Below are 21,379 nucleotides of genomic sequence, written 5' to 3'. Positions count from 1 at the left end.
TCTTTTTTTTCCAATAGAAGAGTTAGTAGTCTACGATATAGAACAGCCAGATAAATTTTTTAACACGGAAATTAAACTTAATTTTTCTAGTTGGATTTTTTTTCTTTTCCTAGACTCCCACCTATTTAAGTTTTTTGCATAGGAGACTCCTTTTCTGCACATTTATGCAACATTAACAGGCTATCAAAGGCATAGTGGATGTTATCCATTTTTGTCTGCATTAGTTTTTACCACTACGGTACTAATTAGAATGTGTTTGTTTCCAAGGAGCCCTAACTTAAAGATTCCATGTTCAATTATTACCAGATGAAATAATATTAAAATAAAGCTCTTAACACTTGCCTCGTTTTTAATGTTTGTAAGAAACAAGCCTTAATCCTGACAGTGTGTGCTGTGCACGCTGTATGAATTCACAAATCTGCAGTTTAGACTTTCGTCAGAAGATCAGAACAACCCATTTAAGAATGCGAACTTGATGAAGTTTGGATTATCACAATCTGTGATTTTCTTTACGTGTACATTGATTGCAGAGTGGCACTGACTTAACGTGCATTTTCAACAGCACATATCTGCCCATAACGAGGGTTGATCAGCTACATGAAAGTCAATTGTAGCTTGTTTAAAGGCCTTTTCACATTCCCATACAGCATGCAACAAGACAGCCGCACATCTCCCTGCATAAATGATCTGTTCAGACAATGAATACTTTGTTTACTTCTTGGCTGATGGGCAACATTGTTACTAGGATCAATCATCAATTTTCACTAATTTCCCAGTTAACAGGTAAAAGTGATCTGCTTGAGTCTTGCAGTCACGATGTTGTTAGGGCATCTTGCACACACGTCACTGTGATACTGCAGCAACCCTGCCGGCATCACTGCATGGCCTTCCATTCCCCACCTGCCTGTTACATCTAATCACTCACCCAGTGCCATGCTGTGAGATCTGTCTGCTGCCTGTTCCATGCCATGTGCTTCATGGCGGCTTGCTCTGTGTACACTTCCTGGCTGTGTGCATAGGGGGGCGGCGCCAGCCACTCCGGATTCTTATTGAGTCTGTGTGCACCTTCCTTGGGTGTTCCTGGCCAATAGCCTTGAGGCCTCTGATACTTAAGGCATCCTCACTCATTGTAGGATGCCTGAGCAAACTATTTCCCTCAGTTAGCACTTGCTACTGAGCTGCCAGGTCGTGTGTTTCTTGTCTCAGAGGGCTGCAATACTGCAGGCCTTCATCTGTGTTCTGTTTGTGTATCCGTGTCCGTTCCTGTCTGAACTCTGGTCTATGTCCGTTCCTGTTTCTCCTTTGTCATTTCCCACTCTGCTGTGTGTACCTCTGCCTTATCCTCCTGCTCTGCTTGCCACGTTCTGTGGCTCTGCATCTCTGCTCTGTTTTGCCACAACCGGTGGTTCTGTGCCTCTCGGCTTTCCTCGCCACAACCTGTGGTTCTGCACTCTTTCACTCTCTTGGCGTCGCCTCCAGCGTCTCCGCTCTTGGCGTCGCCTGCAGCGTCTCCGCTCTTGGCTCCGCCTCCAGCGTCTCCGCTCTTGGCTCCGCCTCCAGCGTCTCCGCTCTTGGCTCCGCCTCCAGCGTCTCCGCTCTTGGCTCCGCCTCCAGCGTCTCCGCTCTTGGCTCCGCCTCCAGCGTCTCCGCTCTTGGCTCCGCCTCCAGAGTCTCCGCTCTTGGCTCCGCCTCCAGAGTCTCCGCTCTTGGCTCCGCCTCCAGCGTCTCCGCTCTTGGCTCCGCCTCCAGCGTCTCCGCTCTTGGCTCCGCCTCCAGCGTCTCCGCTATTGGCTCCGCCTCCAGCGTCTCCGCTCTTGGCTCCGCCTCCAGCGTCTCCGCTCTTGGCTCCGCCTCCAGCGTCTCCGCTCTTGGCTCCGCCTCCAGCGTCTCCGCTCTTGGCTCCGCCTCCAGCGTCTCTGCTCTTGGCTCCGCCTCCAGCGTCTCTGCTCTTGGCTCCAGCGTCTCTGCTCTTGGCTCCGCCTCCTGCGGCTCCGTCCTTGGCTCTGCCTTCTCCTTCTCTGCTCATAGCTCTGCCTTCTCCTTCTCTCACCTCCTGTGAGTCTGCTTTGCTTCCACTTTTGCTCTATCTTTATTCTGCAACTTGCCATACAGGTCTCTACCTGTTTCTTTATATTCTCCAGTCTGAACAGGTTCTTACCTGTTTCCATACATCCATCTGAATACCAGTTCCTACCAGAGTATCAGTCCTGTCTGCCAGTACCAGCCGTGCCCGCACCCGTCTGCATGCCTGTATCTCCGTCAAGCCAGTCCGCCCGTCTGCCATACCCGTCTGTCAGCCAGTGTCACAGCCGTGCCTGCCTGCCTGTGTCTTGTCCCCGGTGGGATCAGCATCCACAGTCCGACTCCACCCTGGAGTGGTACCTGGTAGCTTCCTATTGCACAAGTCTGACCTCACCATCAGAGGCTCCAGTGAACACTTAGGAAGCTACTTAGTTACGCCCCTTCCAGGGAAGTTCGGTCTGTGGTCCAGTGGGGCCACACCCCCAGGCGCCTGCGCCAACCAGTCTCGGCGCGAGCGTTACAGATACAATCTGTTTCAATTTTTGAAGCCAGGAATGGATAAAAAGAAGAAATATATTTCCTTTATATTCTCCCTTCTTTTAAGATCCAATTGTTTTGAAAACTACAAAAAAAATCTCTGGTAAATGTACCATGACAGCACATAAATCTCAGCTGATGGGAACAATCAGCAGAGCACATATCCAAGGCTAGAGCAATCACTAAATGTCACAGAAAAGCCCGTTTGGATCTTTGATCATCATCATCGTTTGAGTGCTATTGATTTATTTTTCTATATTGATTTTATAGAGCAATGGTTTTAAAAGGTGAGATTCACGATGGTCTGAGCTGGCTTTTTTTTCTAGTCATTATCCTATGCTTAGTCTAACCTCTACACTCCTTTGAAGCAGGCAGAAAAAAAAACACCTCGGCTGAGCAGATCAATGCAAAGGTCAGAGTAGCTGGAGAGGAGTGGGCTATGGTCACACGTGATGGCTTTGTGGCATTTTGGCCATTGCAACAAGTTAGATGTGACTGAAATAAAAATCTCCTTCATGCAGAGTGGGACAGACGGCAGACATCATGACTAGAATTGGAGCAAAGACTTTTAACAAACTGACCCGACAATTGTCAGTAACGTCTCCTACAATACAGGAATACAGTGGGATATGTTGCCATTTATATATATTATTTTTTTAACTATTTTTTTTAATTTCCCTAGCTAACTTATCAGTAATGTACAGTGCCTACAAGTAGTATTCAACCCCCTGCAGATTTAGCAGGTTTACACATTTGGAATTAACTTGGCATTGTGACATTTGGACTGTAGATCAGCCTGGAAGTGTGAAATGCACTGCAGCAAAAAAGAATGTTATTTCTATGTTTATTTATTTTTTTTAAATTGTGAAAAGTCTTTTCAGAGGGTCATTTATTATTCAACCCCTCAACCCACCAGAATTCTGTTTGGTTCCCCTAAAGTATTAAGAAGTAGTTCAGGCACAAAGAACAATGAACTTCACATGTTTGGATTAATTATCTCTTTTTCCAGCCTTTTCTGACTATTTAAGACCCTCCCCAAACTTGTGAACAGCACTCATACATGGTCAACATGGGAAAGACAAAGGAGCATTCCAAGGCCATCAGAGACAAGATCATGGAGGGTCACAAGGCTGGCAAGGGGTACAAAACCCTTTCCAAGGAGTTGGGCCTACCTGTCACCACTGTTGGGAGCATCATCTGGAAGTGGAAGGCTTATGGAACTACTGTTAGCCTTCCACGGCCTGGACAGCCTTTGAAAGTTTCCTCCCGTGCCGAGGCCAGGCTTGTCCGAAGAGTCAAGGCTAACCCAAGGACAACAAGGAAGGAGCTCCGGGAAGATCTCATGGCAGTGGGGACATTGGTTTCAGTCAGACGAGCCCGTAAGGTACCTTTACTTTCAAAGCGTCATGTCAAGGCTCGTCTACAGTTTGCTCATGATCACTTGGAGGACTCTGAGACTGACTGGTTCAAGGTTCTCTGGTCTGATGAGACCAAGATCGAGATCTTTGGTGCCAACCACACACGTGACGTTTGGAGACTGGATGGCACTGCATACGACCCCAAGAATACCATCCCTACAGTCAAGCATGGTGGTGGCAGCATCATGCTGTGGGGCTGTTTCTCAGCCAAGGGGCCTGGCCATCTGGTCCGCATCCATGGGAAGATGGATAGCACGGCCTACCTGGAGATTTTGGCCAAGAACCTCCGCTCCTCCATCAAGGATCTTAAGATGGATCGTCATTTCATCTTCCAACAAGACAACGACCCAAAGCACACAGCCAAGAAAACCAAGGCCTGGTTCAAGAGGCAAAAAATCAAGGTGTTGCAGTGGCCTAGTCAGTCTCCTGACCTTAACCCAATTGAAAACTTGTGGAAGGAGCTCAAGATTAAAGTCCACATGAGACACCCAAAGAACCTAGATAACTTGGAGAAGGTCTGCATGGAGGAGTGGGCCAAGATAACTCCAGAGACCTGTGCCGGACTGATCAGGTCTTATAAAAGACGATTATTAGCTGTAATTGCAAACAAAGGTTATTCCACAAAATATTAAACCTAGGGGTTGAATAATAATTGACCCACACTATTATGTTTAAAATTTATAAAAATGTAACTGAGCAACAAAACTTTTTGGTTTGTAAGATTTATGCATCTGTTAATAAATCCTGCTCTTGTTTGAAGTTTGAAGGCTCTAACTTATTTGCATCTTATTAAACCTGCTAAATCTGCAGGGGGTTGAATACTACTTGTAGGCATTGTATGTTGAGTGAATGGTATAATATATATTGGTGGGGGTGCAGGTGTCATATTCCCATCCATCTAACATCAATAGAAGAGGTTGTCAATATCATAAAGCCAGACAACCCTTTTAACCCCTTCCCGACCTTTGACGCATACGCTGCGTCATGAAAGTCGGTGCCATTCCGACCCATGACGCAGCATATGCGTCATGGAAAGATCGCGTCCCTGCAGATCGGGTGAAAGGGTTAACTCCCATTTCACCCGATCTGCAGGGACAGGGGGAGTGGTAGTTTAGCCCAGGGGGGGTGGCTTCACCCTCTCGTGGCTACGATCGCTCTGATTGACAGTTTCACTTTCAACAGCCAATCAGAGCGATTTGTAATATTTCACCTAAAAAAATGGTGAAATATTACAATCCAGCCATGGCCGATGCTGCAATATCATCGGCCATGGCTGGAGACACTAATGTGCACCCACTCCACTCCTCCGATCGCCCCCCCAGCCCCCCGATCTGCGGTCTGCTCCCCTCGGTCCTGTGCTCCGCTCCCTCGTCCTCCTGCCCGCTCCCCCCGTGCTCCAATCAAACCCCCCCGCACTCCGATCCCCCCCCCGCACAGCGATCCCCCCCCCGCACAGCGATTCCCCCCCCCCCGTGCTCCGATCCACCCGCCCGCACAGCGATCCCCCACTCCGTGCTCCAATCCACCCCCCCGTGTTCCGGTCCACCCCCCCCGTGCTCCGACGCCCCCCCCGTGCCCTGATCTCCCCCCCCCTTATACTTACCTGGCCTCCCGGGGACCGTCCGTCTTCTTTCCTGGGCGCCGCCATCTTCCAAAATGGCGGGCGCATGTGCAGTGCGCCCGCCAAATCTGCCGGCCGGCAGATTCGTTCCAGAGTGAATTTTGATCACTGAGATATAACCTATCTCAGTGATCAAAATAAAAAAAAAAAAAGTAAATGACCCCCCCCCCTTTGTCACCCCCATAGGTAGGGACAATAAAAAAAATATATATTTTTTTTTCCACTAAGGTTGGGGTAAGAACTAGGGTTAGGGTTAGGGTTAGGGTTAGGGGTAGGGTTAGGGGTAGGGTTAGGGTTAGGGGTAGGGTTAGGGTTAGGGGTAGGGTTAGGGTTAGGGGTAGGGTTAGGGGTAGGGTTAGGGGTAGGGTTAGGGTTAGGGGTAGGGTTAGGGGTAGGGTTAGGGCTTCGGTATGTGCACACGTATTCTGTTCCTCTGCGGATTTTTCCGCTGCGGATTTGATAAATCCGCTGTGCTAAACCGCTACGGATTTATGGCGGATTTACCATGTTTTTTCTGCGCATTTCAATGCGGTTTTACAACAGCGATTTTCTATTTGAGCAGTTGTAAAACCGCTGCGGAATCCGCAGAAAGAAATGACATGCTGCGGAATGTAAACCGCTGCGTTTCCGTGCAGTTTTTCTGCAGCATGTGTACAGCGATTTTTGTTTTCCATAGGTTTGCATTGAACTGTAAACTCATGGGAAACTGCTGCGGATCCGCAGCGTTTTCCGCAGCGTGTGCACATACCTTTAGAATTAGGCTATGTGCACACGGTGCGGATTGGCCGCTGCGGATCCGCAGCAGAGTTCCATCAGGTTTACAGTACCATGTAAACATATGGAAAGCCAAATCCGCTGTGCCCATGGTGCGGAAAATACCGCGCGGGAACGCTGCGTTGTATTTTCCGCAGCATGTCAATTCTTTGTGCGGATTCCGCAGCGTTTTACACCTGTTCCTCAATAGGAATCCGCAGGTGAAATCCGGACAAAAAACACTGGAAATCCGCGGTAAATCCGCAGGTAAAACACAGTGCCTTTTACCCGCGGATTTTTCAAAAATGGTGCTGAAAAATCTCATACGAATCCGCAACGTTGGCACATAGCCTTAGGGTTAGGGTTGGAATTAGGGTTGTGGTTAGGGTTAGGGGTGTGTTGGGGTTACGGGTGTGTTGGGGTTAGAGTTGTGATTAGGGTTACGGCTACAGTTGGGATAAGGGTTAGGGGTGTGTTGGAGGTAGAATTGAGGGGTTTCCACTGTTTAGGCACATCAGGGGTCTTCAAACGCAACATGGCGCCACCATTAATTCCAGCCAATCTTGTATTCAAAAAGTCAAATGGTGCTCCCTCACTTCCGAGCCCCGACATGCACCCAAACAGTGGTTTACCCCCACATATGGGGTACCAGCATACTCAGGACAAACTGCGCAACAATTACTGGGGTCCAATTTCTCCTGTTACCCTTGTGAAAATAAAGAAATGCTTGCTAAAACATCATTTTTGAGGAAAGAAAAATGATTTTTTATTTTCACGGCTCTGCGTTGTAAACGTCTGTGAAGCACTTGGGGGTTCAAAGTGCTCACCACATATCTAGATAAGTTCCTTGGGGGGTCTAGTTTCTAAAATGGGGTCACTTGTGGGGGGTTTCTACTGTTTAGGCACACCAGGGGCTCTGCAAACGCAACATGACGTCCGCAGACCATTCCATCAAAGTCTGCATTTCAAAAGTCACTACTTCCCTTCTGAGCCCCGACGTGTGCCCAAACAGTGGTTTACCCCCACACATGGGGTATCAGCGTACTCAGGAGAAACTGGACAACAACTTTTGGGGTCCAATTTCTCCTGTTACCCTTGGTAAAATAAAAAATTCTGGGCTAAATTATTATTTTTGAGGAAAGAAAACGTATTTATTATTTTCACGGCTCTGCATTATAAACTTCTATGAATCACTTGGGGGTTCAAAGTGCTCACCACACATCTAGATAAGTTCCTTTCGGGGTCTAGTTTCCAAAATGGGGTCACTTGTGGGGGGTTTCTACTGTTAAGCCACATCAGGGGCTCTGCAAACGCAACGTGACGCCCACAGAGCATTCCATCAAAGTCTGCATTTCAAAATGTCACTACTTCACTTCCGAGCCCCGGCATGTGCCCAAACAGTGGTTTACCCCCACATATGGGGTATCAGCGTACTCAGGAGAAACTGGACAACAACTTTTGGGGTCAAATTTCTCCTGTTACCCTTTGTAAAATAAAAAATTGTAGGCTAAAAGATCATTTTTGAGAAAATAATTTTTTATTTTTATTTTCATGGCTCTGCGTTATAAACTTCTGTGAAGCACTTGGGGGTTCAAAGTCCTCACCACACATCTAGATTAGTTCCTTTGGGGGTCTAGTTTCCAAAATGGGGTCATTTCTGGGGGATCTCCAATGTTTAGGCACACAGGGGCTCTCCAAACGTGACATGGTGTCCGCTAATGATTGGAGCTAATTTTCCATTTAAAAAGCCAAATGGCGTGCCATCCCTTCCGAGCCCTGCCGTGCGCCCAAACAGTGGTTTACCCCCACATATGGGGTATCAGCGTACTCAGGACAAACTGGACAACAATATTTAGGTTCCAATTTCTCCTATTATCCTTGGCAAAATAGGAAATTCCAGGCTAAAAAATCATTTTTGAGGAAAGAAAAATTATTTTTTATTTTCATGGCTCTGCGTTATAAACTTCTGTGAAGCACCTGGGGGTTTAAAGTGCTCAATATGCATCTAGATAAGTTCCTTGGGGGGTCTAGTTTCCAAAATGGGGTCACTTGTGGGGGAGCTCCAATGCATAGGCACACAGGGGCTCTCCAAACGCGACATGGTGTCCGCTAACAATTGTAGCTAATTTTCCATTCATAAAGTCAAATGGCGCGCCTTCCCTTCCGAGCCCTGCCGTGTGCCCAAACAGTGGTTTACCCCACATATGAGGTATCGGCGTACTCGGGAGAAATTGCCCAACAAATTTTATGATCCATTTTATCCTACTGCCCATGTGAAAATGAAAAAATTGAGGCGAAAATAATTTTTTTGTGAAAAAAAAGTACTTTTTCATTTTTACAGATCAATTTGTGAAGCACCTGAGGGTTTAAAGTGCTCACTAGGCATCTAAATAAGTTCCTTGGGGGGTCTAGTTTCCAAAATGGGGTCACTTGTGGGGGAGCGCCAATGTTTAGGCACACAGGAGCTCTCCAAACGCGACATGGTGTCCGCTAACGATGGAAATAATTTTTCATTCAAAAAGTCAAATGGCGCTCCTTCCCTTCCGAGCCTTACCATGTGCCCAAACAGTGGTTTACCCCCACATATGAGGTATCGGCGTACTCAGGAGAAATTGCCCAACACATTTTAGGATCCATTTTATCCTGTTGCCCATGTGAAAATGAAAAAATTGAGGCTAAAAGAATTTTTTTGTGAAAAAAAAGTACTTTTTCATTTTTACGGATCAATTTGTGAAGCACCTGGGGGTTCAAAGTGCTCACTATGCATCTAGATAAGTTCCTTGGGGCGTCTAGTTTCCAAAATGGGGTCACTTGTGGGGGAGCTCCAATTTTTAGGCACACGGGGGCTCGCTCTCCAAACGTGACATGGTGTCCGCTAAAGAGTGGAGCCAATTTTTGATTCAAAAAGTCAAATGGCGCTCCTTCCCTTCCAAGCCCTGCCGTGCGCCCAAACAGTGGTTTACCCCCACATATGAGATATCAGCGTACTCAGGACAAATTGCACAACTTTCGTGGTTCAGTTTCTCCTTTTACCATTGGGAAAATAAAAAAATTGTTGCTAAAAGATAATTTTTGTGACTAAAAAGTTAAATGTTCATTTTTTCCTTCCATGTTGCTTCTGCTGCTGTGAAGCACCTGAAGGGTTAATAAACTTCTTGAATGTGGTTTTGAGTACCTTGAGGGGTGCAGTTTTTAGAATGGTGTCACTTTTGGGTATTTTCAGCCATATAGACCCCTCAAACTGACTTCAAATGTGAGGTGGTCCCTAAAAAAAATGGTTTTGTAAATTTCGTTGTAAAAATGACAAATCGCTGGTCAAATTTTAACCCTTATAACTTCCTAACAAAAAAAAAATTTTGTTTCCAAAATTGTGCTTATGTAAAGTAAACATGTGGGAAATGTTATTTATTAACTATTTTGTGTCACATATCTCTCTGGTTTAACAGAATAAAAATTCAAAATGTGAAAATTGCGAAATTTTCAAAATTTTCGCCAAATTTCCATTTTTATCACAAATAAACGCAGAATTTATTGACCTAAATTTACCACTAACATGAAGCCCAATATGTCACGAAAAAACAATCTCAGAACCGCTAGGATCCGTTGAAGCGTTCCTGAGTTATTACCTCATAAAGGGACACTGGTCAGAATTGCAAAAAACGGCAAGGTCTTTAAGGTCAAAATAGGCTGGGTCATGAAGGGGTTAAGTAGCAAGAAGATGCACAGATTACACATTGTAGAAAATAACAGCAGTCTCTTACCACACTGGGTATCTCCGATCTGTGAAAGACTCGAGGAAATGCTTCTCCAGTGGGGAGGGGAGCTGTGATGGTGGAAGCACTTGTGTCTCGCTCCTTAAAACAGGGAAATCGAGGATAAATTATCTACGCATAGAATACAGTACTGTGCAAAACTTTTAGACAGGCGTGGAAAAAAAGCTGCAACATAAGAATGTTTTCCAAAATAGAAGTGTGAATGGTTTATTTTTAGCAAGGAACAAAATGCAAAGTGAATGAACAGTAGAGAAGTCTAAATCGGATCAATAATTGGTGTGACCACCATCTGCCTTCAAAACATCAGTTCTTTCAATTCTTCTTGGTACTTGTCACTTGCACAGTTTTTGAAGGAACTCAGCAGAGAGGTTGTTCCAAACATCTTGGAGAAATAACCACATATCTTCTGTGGATGTTGGCTTAGGTAAATCCTTCATGTGATCCCAGATAGACTGGATGACGTGAGACCTGGGCTCCGTAGGGGCTGTATGAGAACTTATAGGACTTATTTTTCTTTTCTACGCTAAAGCTGATGGTATTAGTAGTTAGTTCTCCAAGATGTATTTCTGTGCCTCCTTTAGACTTGTGAGGTCATTCAATGGTAGACCGCTTTATGAGTATGGGGGGAGGCAGACGCTCCGAACAACCTGAAGAGCCCATTTTTGTACATAGACTTTCTAACTTGATGGACTTCCTCACAAGCTGTCATCTACAATACAATACGGAGGCAGTAATCAAACTCACTATGATTTTTGAGATGACGGCCGTGATGTGTTCGTCATGTCTTTCACATATATCTTCTAGATCTTCCTCAGCAAAATTAACCCTTTTTCCCGCAACTTTTGATATCTTAGTTGGCCCCGGGGTCAAAATAGGAGGCAAATCAGAAAAATCTTTAAAAAGAGAAAAAAAAAAGACAAAACTCAGTTGTTGAATAGGTGTTATCAAGTTTGAAAGTTAATTCTATCCAAAGGATAGGGGATAACTTTCCAATCACTGGGGGTCTGACCATTGTGGCCTCCACCTATCTTGAATATAGCGGAGGTTGCTCATGCGCAATGCCACTCCATTCATTCTAATAAGACCACCGAAGATCAGCCAAATGCTGTACTCGGCAATCTCTGATGCTACCATTAAGAAAGAATGAAGCGGTAGTGTGCATGGGTGACCTCCACTCCATTCAGCCATGGCTCTTAAGCTCTGGTTGTCGGGATCAATAATGGTCATGGTAGTCAGACCCCCAGCAATAGAAAGTTATCCAGTATCCTGCATATAGAGCAGAACTTCTAAACTCAAGAACAATCCTTTAACACTATACATTTAATAGCAGGAGTTTCAATTGTATTGCAGAAAGGAAGAAAATGTCTTTTATAGATCTAGGAAAGATATATATCTTGGTACCGTGTGAGCCAGTTGATAGAAAAATATTTAGAATTGAGAGTCAACCACTGAGGACTCTGAATTCTAAATATTATAAATCTGTCGCACACAGACCTATAAGAATATATACATCCAGCAAGTTTCAGTCCTTACCCTGCAGTGACACAACATCTCTTCCTGCTCCTTCAGCACCCCCCTCGCTTGATTTTTCAGATACCCCCTTTCTTTTATCTGCCTTCCTAACAACGGTGGCCGCTGCAGATGCTCGGTCAGCAAGAAACTGCTTCTGGAATTCTAAAAGATCTTCTTCAGACTCCCCCGGTTTAGGTCTTGACAGCATTGTGGTTTTCTTTTAAAATATCTAACATAAAGACAAATTTATGGTAAGTTTCTGTTATGTTAAGATATACTTACAATATTATGACATAAAGAGGCTATCCGATGCTAGTGACGTTTCGACCCAACACACCTGCCCAGATGCGTGCATGATCAGCAGATATCGTACTCTTCCTTAGAGTAGGACATATGTATACCTGATCATGCATGTGGGGTAATGTCATCAGCAATGCTCACGTCTAATGCAAACTTTAGTGGCGCCATATAACCCCCTTAGCGCAAATGAGTTAATAAAGCTTTAATATTCCACTTAAAAAAATTAGAAAGTCAGTACATTCCACAAACACTCCCCCTGTCCATGGCTACCATTTGACGACAAGTTTTATGCAGTTATGTAGACACTTCATCCAATAGCTAATGCAGGGGGATTAACTAGGGACTGCTCAGTATCCCCCTCTAGGAGCTAGAGCACAACCTCTATCCACATATACTTAAAGGTATATTCTCAAGTTATCAGAACAATAGTTTCCTTACTTCCTGGACTGTGGCACACCTACCTGAATGACTATATAGGGCAGCACGGTGGCTCAGTGGTTAGCACTGCAGCCTTGCAGCGCTGGAGTCCTGGGTTCAAGCCCCACTAAGGACAACATCTGCAAAGAGTTTGTATGTTCTCTCCGTGTTTGCGTGGGTTTCCTCCGGGTACTCCGGTTTCCTCCCACATTCCAAAGACATACTGATAGGGAATTTAGACTGTGAGCCCCAATGGGGACAGCGATGAAAATGTGTGCAAACTGTAAAGCGCTGCGTAATATGTTAGCGCTATATAAAAATAAAGATTATTATTATTATATGACTATAGTATTAGCAGAACTATAAAGCTCAGCACAAGTTCTGCTGTAATACATTCAGCTATCAGTGATTTGTTCTGAGTCTACACTGTTACCACTGTATTTACATAGAGAGATAGCAGGGCATTGGAACAAGCACACAGCTCTGGGCAGTGAGAATCATGATTATGAAACCTGCTCTGAAAGATGGAGTTTCTGATATATAACTGTATCTCTTCAGAAGCTGAGAGGGAGGGGAGGGAGGTGAGCAGCTAAATGCTGTAAGGAAGTCAATAGCCTGGAGAAAGCTGACTGGAATGTTAAGAGTTAACCCCATCATGGAATGTAACTACTGTGCACTCTAGACCAGATGCCATGGAAACCAGCTGTAGACTATAAAAGATCAACGCTCTCATTGCAGGAGAATGACAGCAGATACAAAAAGAAAGTTTATTTTCATGCTGTCTAACTAATTAAAGCAATTTAAGAACACTGTATACTGCATTGATTTTCCATGGTATGCACTGACTTTACCCAGCTCTCCCTGGCTCCAGAATATCTCTGTATACTGCATTGATTTTCCATGGTATGCACTGACTTTACCCAGCTCTCCCTGGCTCCAGAATATCTCTGTATACTGCATTGATTTTCCATGGTATGCACTGACTTTACCCAGCTCTCCCTGGCTTCTGAATGTCTCTGTATATTGCACTGGCTTTTCTATGCTTCCCCTGGATCTGAGTGTCTTGGTGCAGCACATATAATCCTTTCAGTATGCTTTCTCACCTATGAGCTTGTTTCCACGACCTGTTTTCATGTCTCTCATTGTGTGATCCTGGCATCTCTTTGAGTGGTCAGTCTTACCCCTCCCTCACTTTATGACCTTTGCTTAACTCTCTACATCTGGTCTCCCATACCCAGCCACCCCCTCATTCACACCTGATTGCCCTTAACTGGGGATATATTCACATGCAGGAGTCTGCTATAGACTCAGTCTGCTGCAAATCATCTTTTAACTTCCATCTTTTAAATTACATCTTTTTAATTATGATTCTGAATTAGACTGAATTGGACTGGAAGGTAACAGAACACCAACCACTACAATGTTTCGGTTTCTTTTCTCTTTCACCCCCATACTACTTTCCTTCTTACAATCTCCTGCAATCCCTCCTCCTAGTAAGGAACTAGTCATTTCTTCCTCCATACTCCCCAGCCATCTCACCTTCCCCTCAGAACTGTTCCTCCACATACAATCCTTTTTATCCAGACACACAAGGCCACATCATGTCCTATCCTGCTCCCACCTTCTAATGATCTGTCTGTTACTCCTCATTGCTGGTGACATATCCCCAAATCCCGGCCCTCCCCAATTCATGCCCACACTCGTTTCTAACCCCCTGCCACGATCCTCCGCACGTTTTCCCAACCATGACAACCTCATACCTATTCATCCAGCCCCCACTCCCCCGCTCCCCCTACTTGGAGCACTATGGAACGCACGCTCCATCTGCAACAAACTGCCATTTATCCATGACCTCTTCATCACCAACAAACTCTCCTTCCTCGGCCTCACTGAAACCTGGCTCACCCCCTCTGACTCGGCCTCTCCAGCTGCGCTCTCCTATGGCGGATTCCACCTCTCTCACACCCCTCGCCCCAGCAACAAACGCGGTGGAGGAGTTGGCTTGCTCCTGTCCGACACCTGCTCCTTTACTCCAATCCCGCTACCACCCTCCGCTACTCTTCCCTCGTTTGAGGTGCACTCTGTCCGCATCTATTCCCCCTCCAACCTCCAGCTGGCTGTCATCTACCGCCCCCCAGAACTAGCCATCTCCACCTTTCTCGACCACTTCACCACCTGGCTACTTCATTTCCTCTCTGTTGACATCCCCACTATCATCATGGGTGATTTCAATGTCCCCATTGACACTTTCACCTCAGCTACCTCTAAACTTATCACTGACTGCCTCCTTTGGCCTCACTCAATGGTCCTCTGAGGCCACTCACAAAGATGGCCACACGCTGGACCTCATCTTCACCCGCCTCTGCTCCCTTACTAACCTCACTAACACACCCCTCCCCCTGTCTGACCACAACCTACTGACATTCTCGTCCCTCTCCTCTCCTAGTGTGCAACCCCCACTCCACAAACTCACTCACCCTCGCAGAAATCTCAAACATCTCAACTTACAATCACTCTCTGAGTCCCTTCTCCCTCTCACAGACATAGCCTCCCTTCATGACACAGATGCTGCTGCCACTTTTTATAACACCACAATAACAACAACACTCGATTCGGCCACCCCACTCATGCATAGTAAAACTCGTACAATTAACAGGCAGCCCTGGCTGACCAGCCTGACCAAAGAATTGAGACGGGCTTCCAGGATTGCTGAGCGGAGATGGAAGCGATCCCACTCTGCCGACCACTTCACTGCATACAAGCAGTCCCTCGCCAGCTTCAAGTCTGCGCTCACTGCCGCAAAACAAACTTACTTCTCATCCCTCATATCCTCCCTGTCCCACAACCCTAAACAGCTTTTCAACACTTTCAATTCTCTACTCCGTCCCCCCGCACCTCCTCCCTCCCCCCTCATTTCTGCTGATGACTTCGCCTCTTTCTTTAAACAGAAGATCGATACGATCAGAGAAAGCTTTGGCCCACAGCGCCCACTGCCCCTCTTAGCTGCTCAACCCTGCTCCTCCAAAACCAGCTTCTCCACCATGACAGAAGATCAGCTCTCCACCCTCCTGTCAAGATCACACCTCACCACCTGCACGCTTGACCCGCTCCCATCCCACCTCATCCCTAACCTTTCCACGGTCTTCATCCCAACCCTAACGCACCTCTTCAACCTCTCACTCACAACAGGTGTCTTTCCCTCATCCTTCAAGCATGCCAAGATCACACCCATCCTCAAAAAGCCCTCCCTCGACCCATCCTCTGTGTCTAGCTATCGCCCAATATCTCTTCTCCCTTATGCCTCCAAATTGCTGGAGCAACACGTCCATCTTGAACTGTCCTCCCACTTCTCCTCCTGCTCCCTCTTTGATCGGTTACAATCAGGCTTCCGTTCCCATCACTCAACTGAAACTGCCCTAACTAAAGTCACCAATGACCTACTAACTGCCAGGAGCAAGCGACACTACTCTGTCCTCCTTCTCCTGGACTTGTCTTCTGCCTTTGACACTGTAGACCACTCCCTTTTGCTACAAATCCTCTCATCCCTTGGCATCACAGACTTGGCCCTTTCCTGGATCTCGTCATATCTGACAGACCGAACATTCAGTGTCTCCCTCCCCCACACCACCTCCTCACTTCGCCCCTTGTCAGTCGGTGTTCCTCAAGGCTCTGTTCTAGGACCCCTACTCTTCTCCATCTACACTTTCGGCCTGGGACAGCTCATAGAATCCCACGGTATGCAGTACCATCTCTACGCTGACGACACGCAGATCTACCTCTCCGGACCTGACCTCTCCTCCTTGCTTACCAAAATCCCGCACTGTCTGTCTGCCATTTCAGCCTTCTTTTCTGCTCGCTTTCTACAACTGAACATGGACAAAACAGAATTCATCATCTTTCCCCCATCTCACTCTACCCCTCCACCAGACCTATCCATCAATGTCAATGGCTGCTCACTATCCCCAGTCCCACACGCCCGGTGCCTCGGGGTGATCCTCGACTCTGCCCTCTCTTTCAAGCCACATATCCAAGCCCTTGCCTCCTCCTGTCGTCTCAAACTCAAAAATATTTCCCGGATCCGTGCTTTCCTTGACCGCAACACTGCAAAAACGCTAGTGCATGCCCTTATCATCTCCCGCCTCGACTACTGCAACCTCCTACTCTCTGGACTCCCCTCTAGCACTCTGGCACCACTCCAATCCATCCTACACTCTGCTGCCCAACTAATCCACCTGTCCCCCCGCTATTCCCCAGCCTCTCCCCTGTGTCAAGCCCTTCACTGGCTTCCTATCGCCCAGAGACTCCAGTTCAAAACCCTCACACTGACATACAAAGCCATCCACAACCTGTCTCCTCCATACATCTGTGACATGGTCTCCCGGTACCTACCTACACGCGACCTCCGATCCTCCCAAGACCTCCTTCTCTACTCCCCTCTCATCTCTTCTTCCCATAACCGCATCCAAGACTTCTCCCGTGCTTCCCCCATACTCTGGAACTCTCTACCCCAACACATCAGACTTGCGCCTACCATAGAAACCTTCAAAAAGAACCTGAAGACTCATCTCTTCCGACAAGCCTACAGCCTGCAGTGATCCTCAACCTACTGAACAGCCGTACAGCCAGCTCTTCCCTCTCCTAGTGTATCCTCACCCACCCCCTGCAGACTGTGAGCCCTCGCGGGCAGGGTCCTCCCTCCTTATGTACTCGTGTGCCTTGTTATCTGCTCATGTTTAATGTATTTGTCTATATTTGCCCCGTATTCACATGTAAAGCGCCATGGAATAAATGGCGCTATAAAAATGTATAATAATAATAATAATAATAATAACACGCTTTTTAGGGTATGTGTCCACATTCAGGATTTGGTCAGGATTTTATGCAGGTAAATTCCTGACCAAATCTGCACCTGAGGTCACTGGCAGGTCACCTGCGCTGTCCTTGCGTTGTTTCAGCAATGTAAGGACATGCTGTGTTCTTAAAAGACGTGCCGCATGTTCGTTTTCGGGGGTCTGCCGCATGCGTCTTTTAATGCATAGTGGAGACAGAATTTCATGAAATCCCCTCCACTATGCTGTAACATCTGGACGATGCGAGTTTGACGATGCGGCTCTACGCAGCGTCAAACACGCAGCGTTTCCTGAACGTGGAAACATACCCTAAGCTGTCCTAGTATTGGGGTTCATTCAGACAAGATTATTTTACATTTGTGTGCTTTCAGTGTGCAAAAAGGATAACATACAGAAAGCACAAGGATCAATGTAAGTCAATGGGGGAGTCCACATGAGAGTTTTTACCCACAAACCGATGGACTAGATGTAAAAAAAAAAAGCAGCATGAACTGTCCAGATTTGTTTTTTGGATCAGACTCTCCCATGGGTGAGTAAAAAAAAAAAAAAACGGATCACAAATGGACAATTTTCAGGCATGTATTTTACAGATCCACTGTAATTATTAACATAGAAATCTTTATATGGTCTTGTATATTTTTTTAACTGTCGATGTATAAAAACTCATGTCAGAAATGGACGAAATGACCATCTTAAAGGGAACCTGTCACCCCCCCAGGTGGTTTTAAAGGGACTCTGTCACCTGAATTTGGAGGGAACAATCTTCAGCCATGGAGGCGGGGTTTTGAGGTTTTTGATTCACCCTTTCCTTACCGCTGGCTGCATGCTGGCTGCAATATTGGATTGAAGTTCATTTTCTGTCCTCCATAGTACACGCCTGCGCAAGGCAAGATTGCAAAATAAGCTAGTCTGAACCCGAGCGAATAAAAAAAAAATCAGGGCTGTCCGTGTGCGGCCCATTTTCCACACAAACTATTGGTCAGTGAACTACCTCACTAATTAGCATTGGCCCGTGCACTGTCCGTGTGCGGCCCATTTTCCACACAAACTATTGGTCAGTGAACTACCTCACTGATTAGCATTGGCCCGTGCGCTGTCCGTGTGCGGCCCATTTTCCACACAAACTATTGGTCAGTGAACTACCTCACTGATTAGCATTGGCCCGTGCGCTGTCCATGTGCGGCCCATTTTCCACACAAACTATTGGTCAGTGAACTACCTCACTGATTAGCATTGGCCCATGCACTGTCCGTGTGCGGCCCATTTTCCACAAACTATTGGTCAGTGAACTACCTCACTGATTAGCATTGGCCCGTGCGCTGTCCATGTGCGGCCCATTTTCCACACAAACTATTGGTCAGTGAACTACCTCACTGATTAGCATTGGCCCATGCACTGTCCGTGTGCGGCCCATTTTCCACAAACTATTGGTCAGTGAACTACCTCACTGATTAGCATTGGCCCATGCGCTGTCCGTGTGCGGCCCATTTTCCACACAAACTATTGGTCAGTGAACTACCTCACTGATTAGCATTGGCCCATGCACTGTCCGTGTGCGGCCCATTTTCCACAAACTATTGGTCAGTGAACTACCTCACTGATTAGCATTGGCCCATGCGCTGTCCGTGTGCGGCCCATTTTCCACACAAACTATTGGTCAGTGAACTACCTCACTGATTAGCATTGGCCCGTGCGCTGTCCATGTGCGGCCCATTTTCCACACAAACTATTGGTCAGTGAACTACCTCACTGATTAGCATTGGCCCATGCACTGTCCGTGTGCGGCCCATTTTCCACAAACTATTGGTCAGTGAACTACCTCACTGATTAGCATTGGCCCGTGCGCTGTCCATGTGCGGCCCATTTTCCACACAAACTATTGGTCAGTGAACTACCTCACTGATTAGCATTGGCCCATGCGCTGTCCGTGTGCGGCCCATTTTCCACAAACTATTGGTCAGTGAACTACCTCACTGATTAGCATTGGCCCATGCGCTGTCCGTGTGCGGCCCATTTTCCACACAAACTATTGGTCAGTGAACTACCTCACTAATTAGCATTGGCCCGTGCGCTGTCCGTGTGCGGCCCATTTTCCACACAAACTATTGGTCAGTGAACTACCTCACTGATTAGCATTGGCCGGTGCGCTGTCCATGTGCGGCCCATTTTCCACACAAACTATTGGTCAGTGAACTACCTCACTGATTAGCATTGGCCCATGCGCTGTCTGTGTGCGGCCCATTTTCCACACAGACTGGAAAAGCGTTCATATGACCGTCCGTCACCCTCAGCGTCCCTTACAGGAATTATTTGTTGTGAAGAAGAACGGACACACAGGGCAGCAAACTGGCTTAAGCGAGGGGGACAACATGGCAGAGGTCTAGAAAAAGCAGAACGAGGAGAGGTTGCCCATAGCAACTAAAGTGGAAACGCTGCCCGGGACAACCAACCAACCAAACATTTCATTTTAACCAGCACTGAAATGCTAAGCTCTGATTGGTTGCTGGCATAGAAGCAGTTGACAGCACGGGCTCCTATACGTATCGTTTGTCCAGCGCACTTCTATGGACACATGACTGTAGCGCTGCGTTACGTTGTGCAAACCTCGTACAAGCCGCACACAAGAGAAAAACAACGCGAACCACTCACCAAGTCTGTCACTGCCTACCACATGGTACTCACTTCCGCCCTCACGTTACCCGTGACGTCACTTCCTCCCTATGGAACACAAACGTAACTTCGAATGCTTCGCTGCAAAATGCAAATAGCTACAGAGTGCGCGTGCGCGTGCGCGTGCGCGAGGTCCATTCTGGAGGGATAAGGGATGCAATTTCCTAGACTTAACTTCATGACTTGAGCTATTTATTTCTATCACTTGACTAAATGTCTTTATTTATTTAAGTACCTCCTAGGTTTCATGAAAGAACCAGTCTGCATAATCGAGTTGCCAAACAAGTCCACTAAACAATAGTCCAGACCCTGTAAATCGGCTGCAGCATGCAATGTCACCATAAATACCAGTTTAAAGGGGTTGTCCAGGCTGTGAGAATCCGTCAATGCTGGTGACAAGACCAAGTGGACAGGTCATGTGACTAGGCATACCTTCGGTCATGTTCTGACGAGACGTGCACGCCCTTTTTTTGAGAAAAGGCTGGACAACCCCTTTAAGGCCATGGTCACACGTTGACTATTTGTCAGCATTTTACATCAGTCTTTATAAGCCAAAACCAGGAGTCGGTGATAAATACGGAAGTGGTGACGTCTTTCTATTATACTTTTCCTCTAATTGTTCCACTCCTGGTTTTGGCTTACACATAATGAGGTAAAAAGCTCAGCGGATTTGATAAATCCGCAGTGCAAAATCGCTGCGGTTTTTCCCTGCGGATTTATCGCGGTTTCTATTGCGGATTCCACTGCGGTTTTACATCTGCAGTTTTCTATTGGAGCAGGTGTAAAAACGCTGCGGATTACGCACAAAGAATTGACATGCTGCGGAAAATAAAACCGCTGCATTTCCGCGCGTTTTTTTCCGCAGCATGTGCACTGCGGATTTCGTTTCCCATAGGTTTACATGGTACTGTAAACTCATGGGAAACTGCTGCGGATCCGCAGCAAAATCCGCATCGTGTACATATACCCTAAGTGTCCACATAAATGCCAGCCACCATGTCCTTGTGGCCACATAAATCACAACACTAAAACCCTTCGTCTAAAATATTTGAAGGGTTTCTGAGGGATGTTATTCTGGATTATCTCAATGAGAATAACTGTTTAACTCCATATCAGCATGGGTTTATGAGAAATCGCTCCTGTCAAACCAATCTAATCAGTTTTTATGAAGAGGTAAGCTATAGGCTGGACCACGGTGAGTCATTGGACGTGGTATATCTCGATTTTTCCAAAGCGTTTGATACCGTGCCGCACAAGAGGTTGGTACACAAAATGAGAATGCTTGGTCTGGGGGAAAATGTGTGTAAATGGGTTAGTAACTGGCTTAGTGATAGAAAGCAGAGGGTGGTTATAAATGGTATAGTCTCTAACTGGGTCGCTGTGACCAGTGGGGTACCGCAGGGGTCAGTATTGGGACCTGTTCTCTTCAACATATTCATTAATGATCTGGTAGAAGGTTTACACAGTAAAATATCGATATTTGCAGATGATACAAAACTATGTAAA

The 21,379-nt window shown here is 46.5% G+C and overlaps 1 protein-coding gene across 1 annotated transcript in view; it reads right to left on the bottom strand.

Moving 5' to 3' along the window:
- Nucleotides 1–19,912, bottom strand: part of RPAP1 (RNA polymerase II associated protein 1) — a 151,172-nt gene extending 131,260 nt beyond the window's left edge. Inside the window, exons 1-4 of the mRNA XM_069732537.1 lie at nucleotides 19,853–19,912; nucleotides 11,658–11,865; nucleotides 10,869–11,017; nucleotides 10,113–10,205 (exon numbers count right to left, since the gene is read on the bottom strand). Coding sequence (XP_069588638.1) covers nucleotides 10,113–10,205; nucleotides 10,869–11,017; nucleotides 11,658–11,844 — 429 coding nt within the window. The 5' untranslated portion in view covers nucleotides 11,845–11,865; nucleotides 19,853–19,912. The remainder of the gene's footprint in view (nucleotides 1–10,112; nucleotides 10,206–10,868; nucleotides 11,018–11,657; nucleotides 11,866–19,852) is intronic.
- Nucleotides 19,913–21,379: the final 1,467 nt, after the last annotated feature.

This window comes from Ranitomeya imitator, chromosome 1 (assembly GCF_032444005.1).
Source record: "Ranitomeya imitator isolate aRanImi1 chromosome 1, aRanImi1.pri, whole genome shotgun sequence".
Lineage (NCBI taxonomy): Eukaryota > Metazoa > Chordata > Amphibia > Anura > Dendrobatidae > Ranitomeya > Ranitomeya imitator.
Note: the sequence above shows the minus strand (reverse complement) of the source record. Positions and strands in the feature narration are given on the sequence as shown.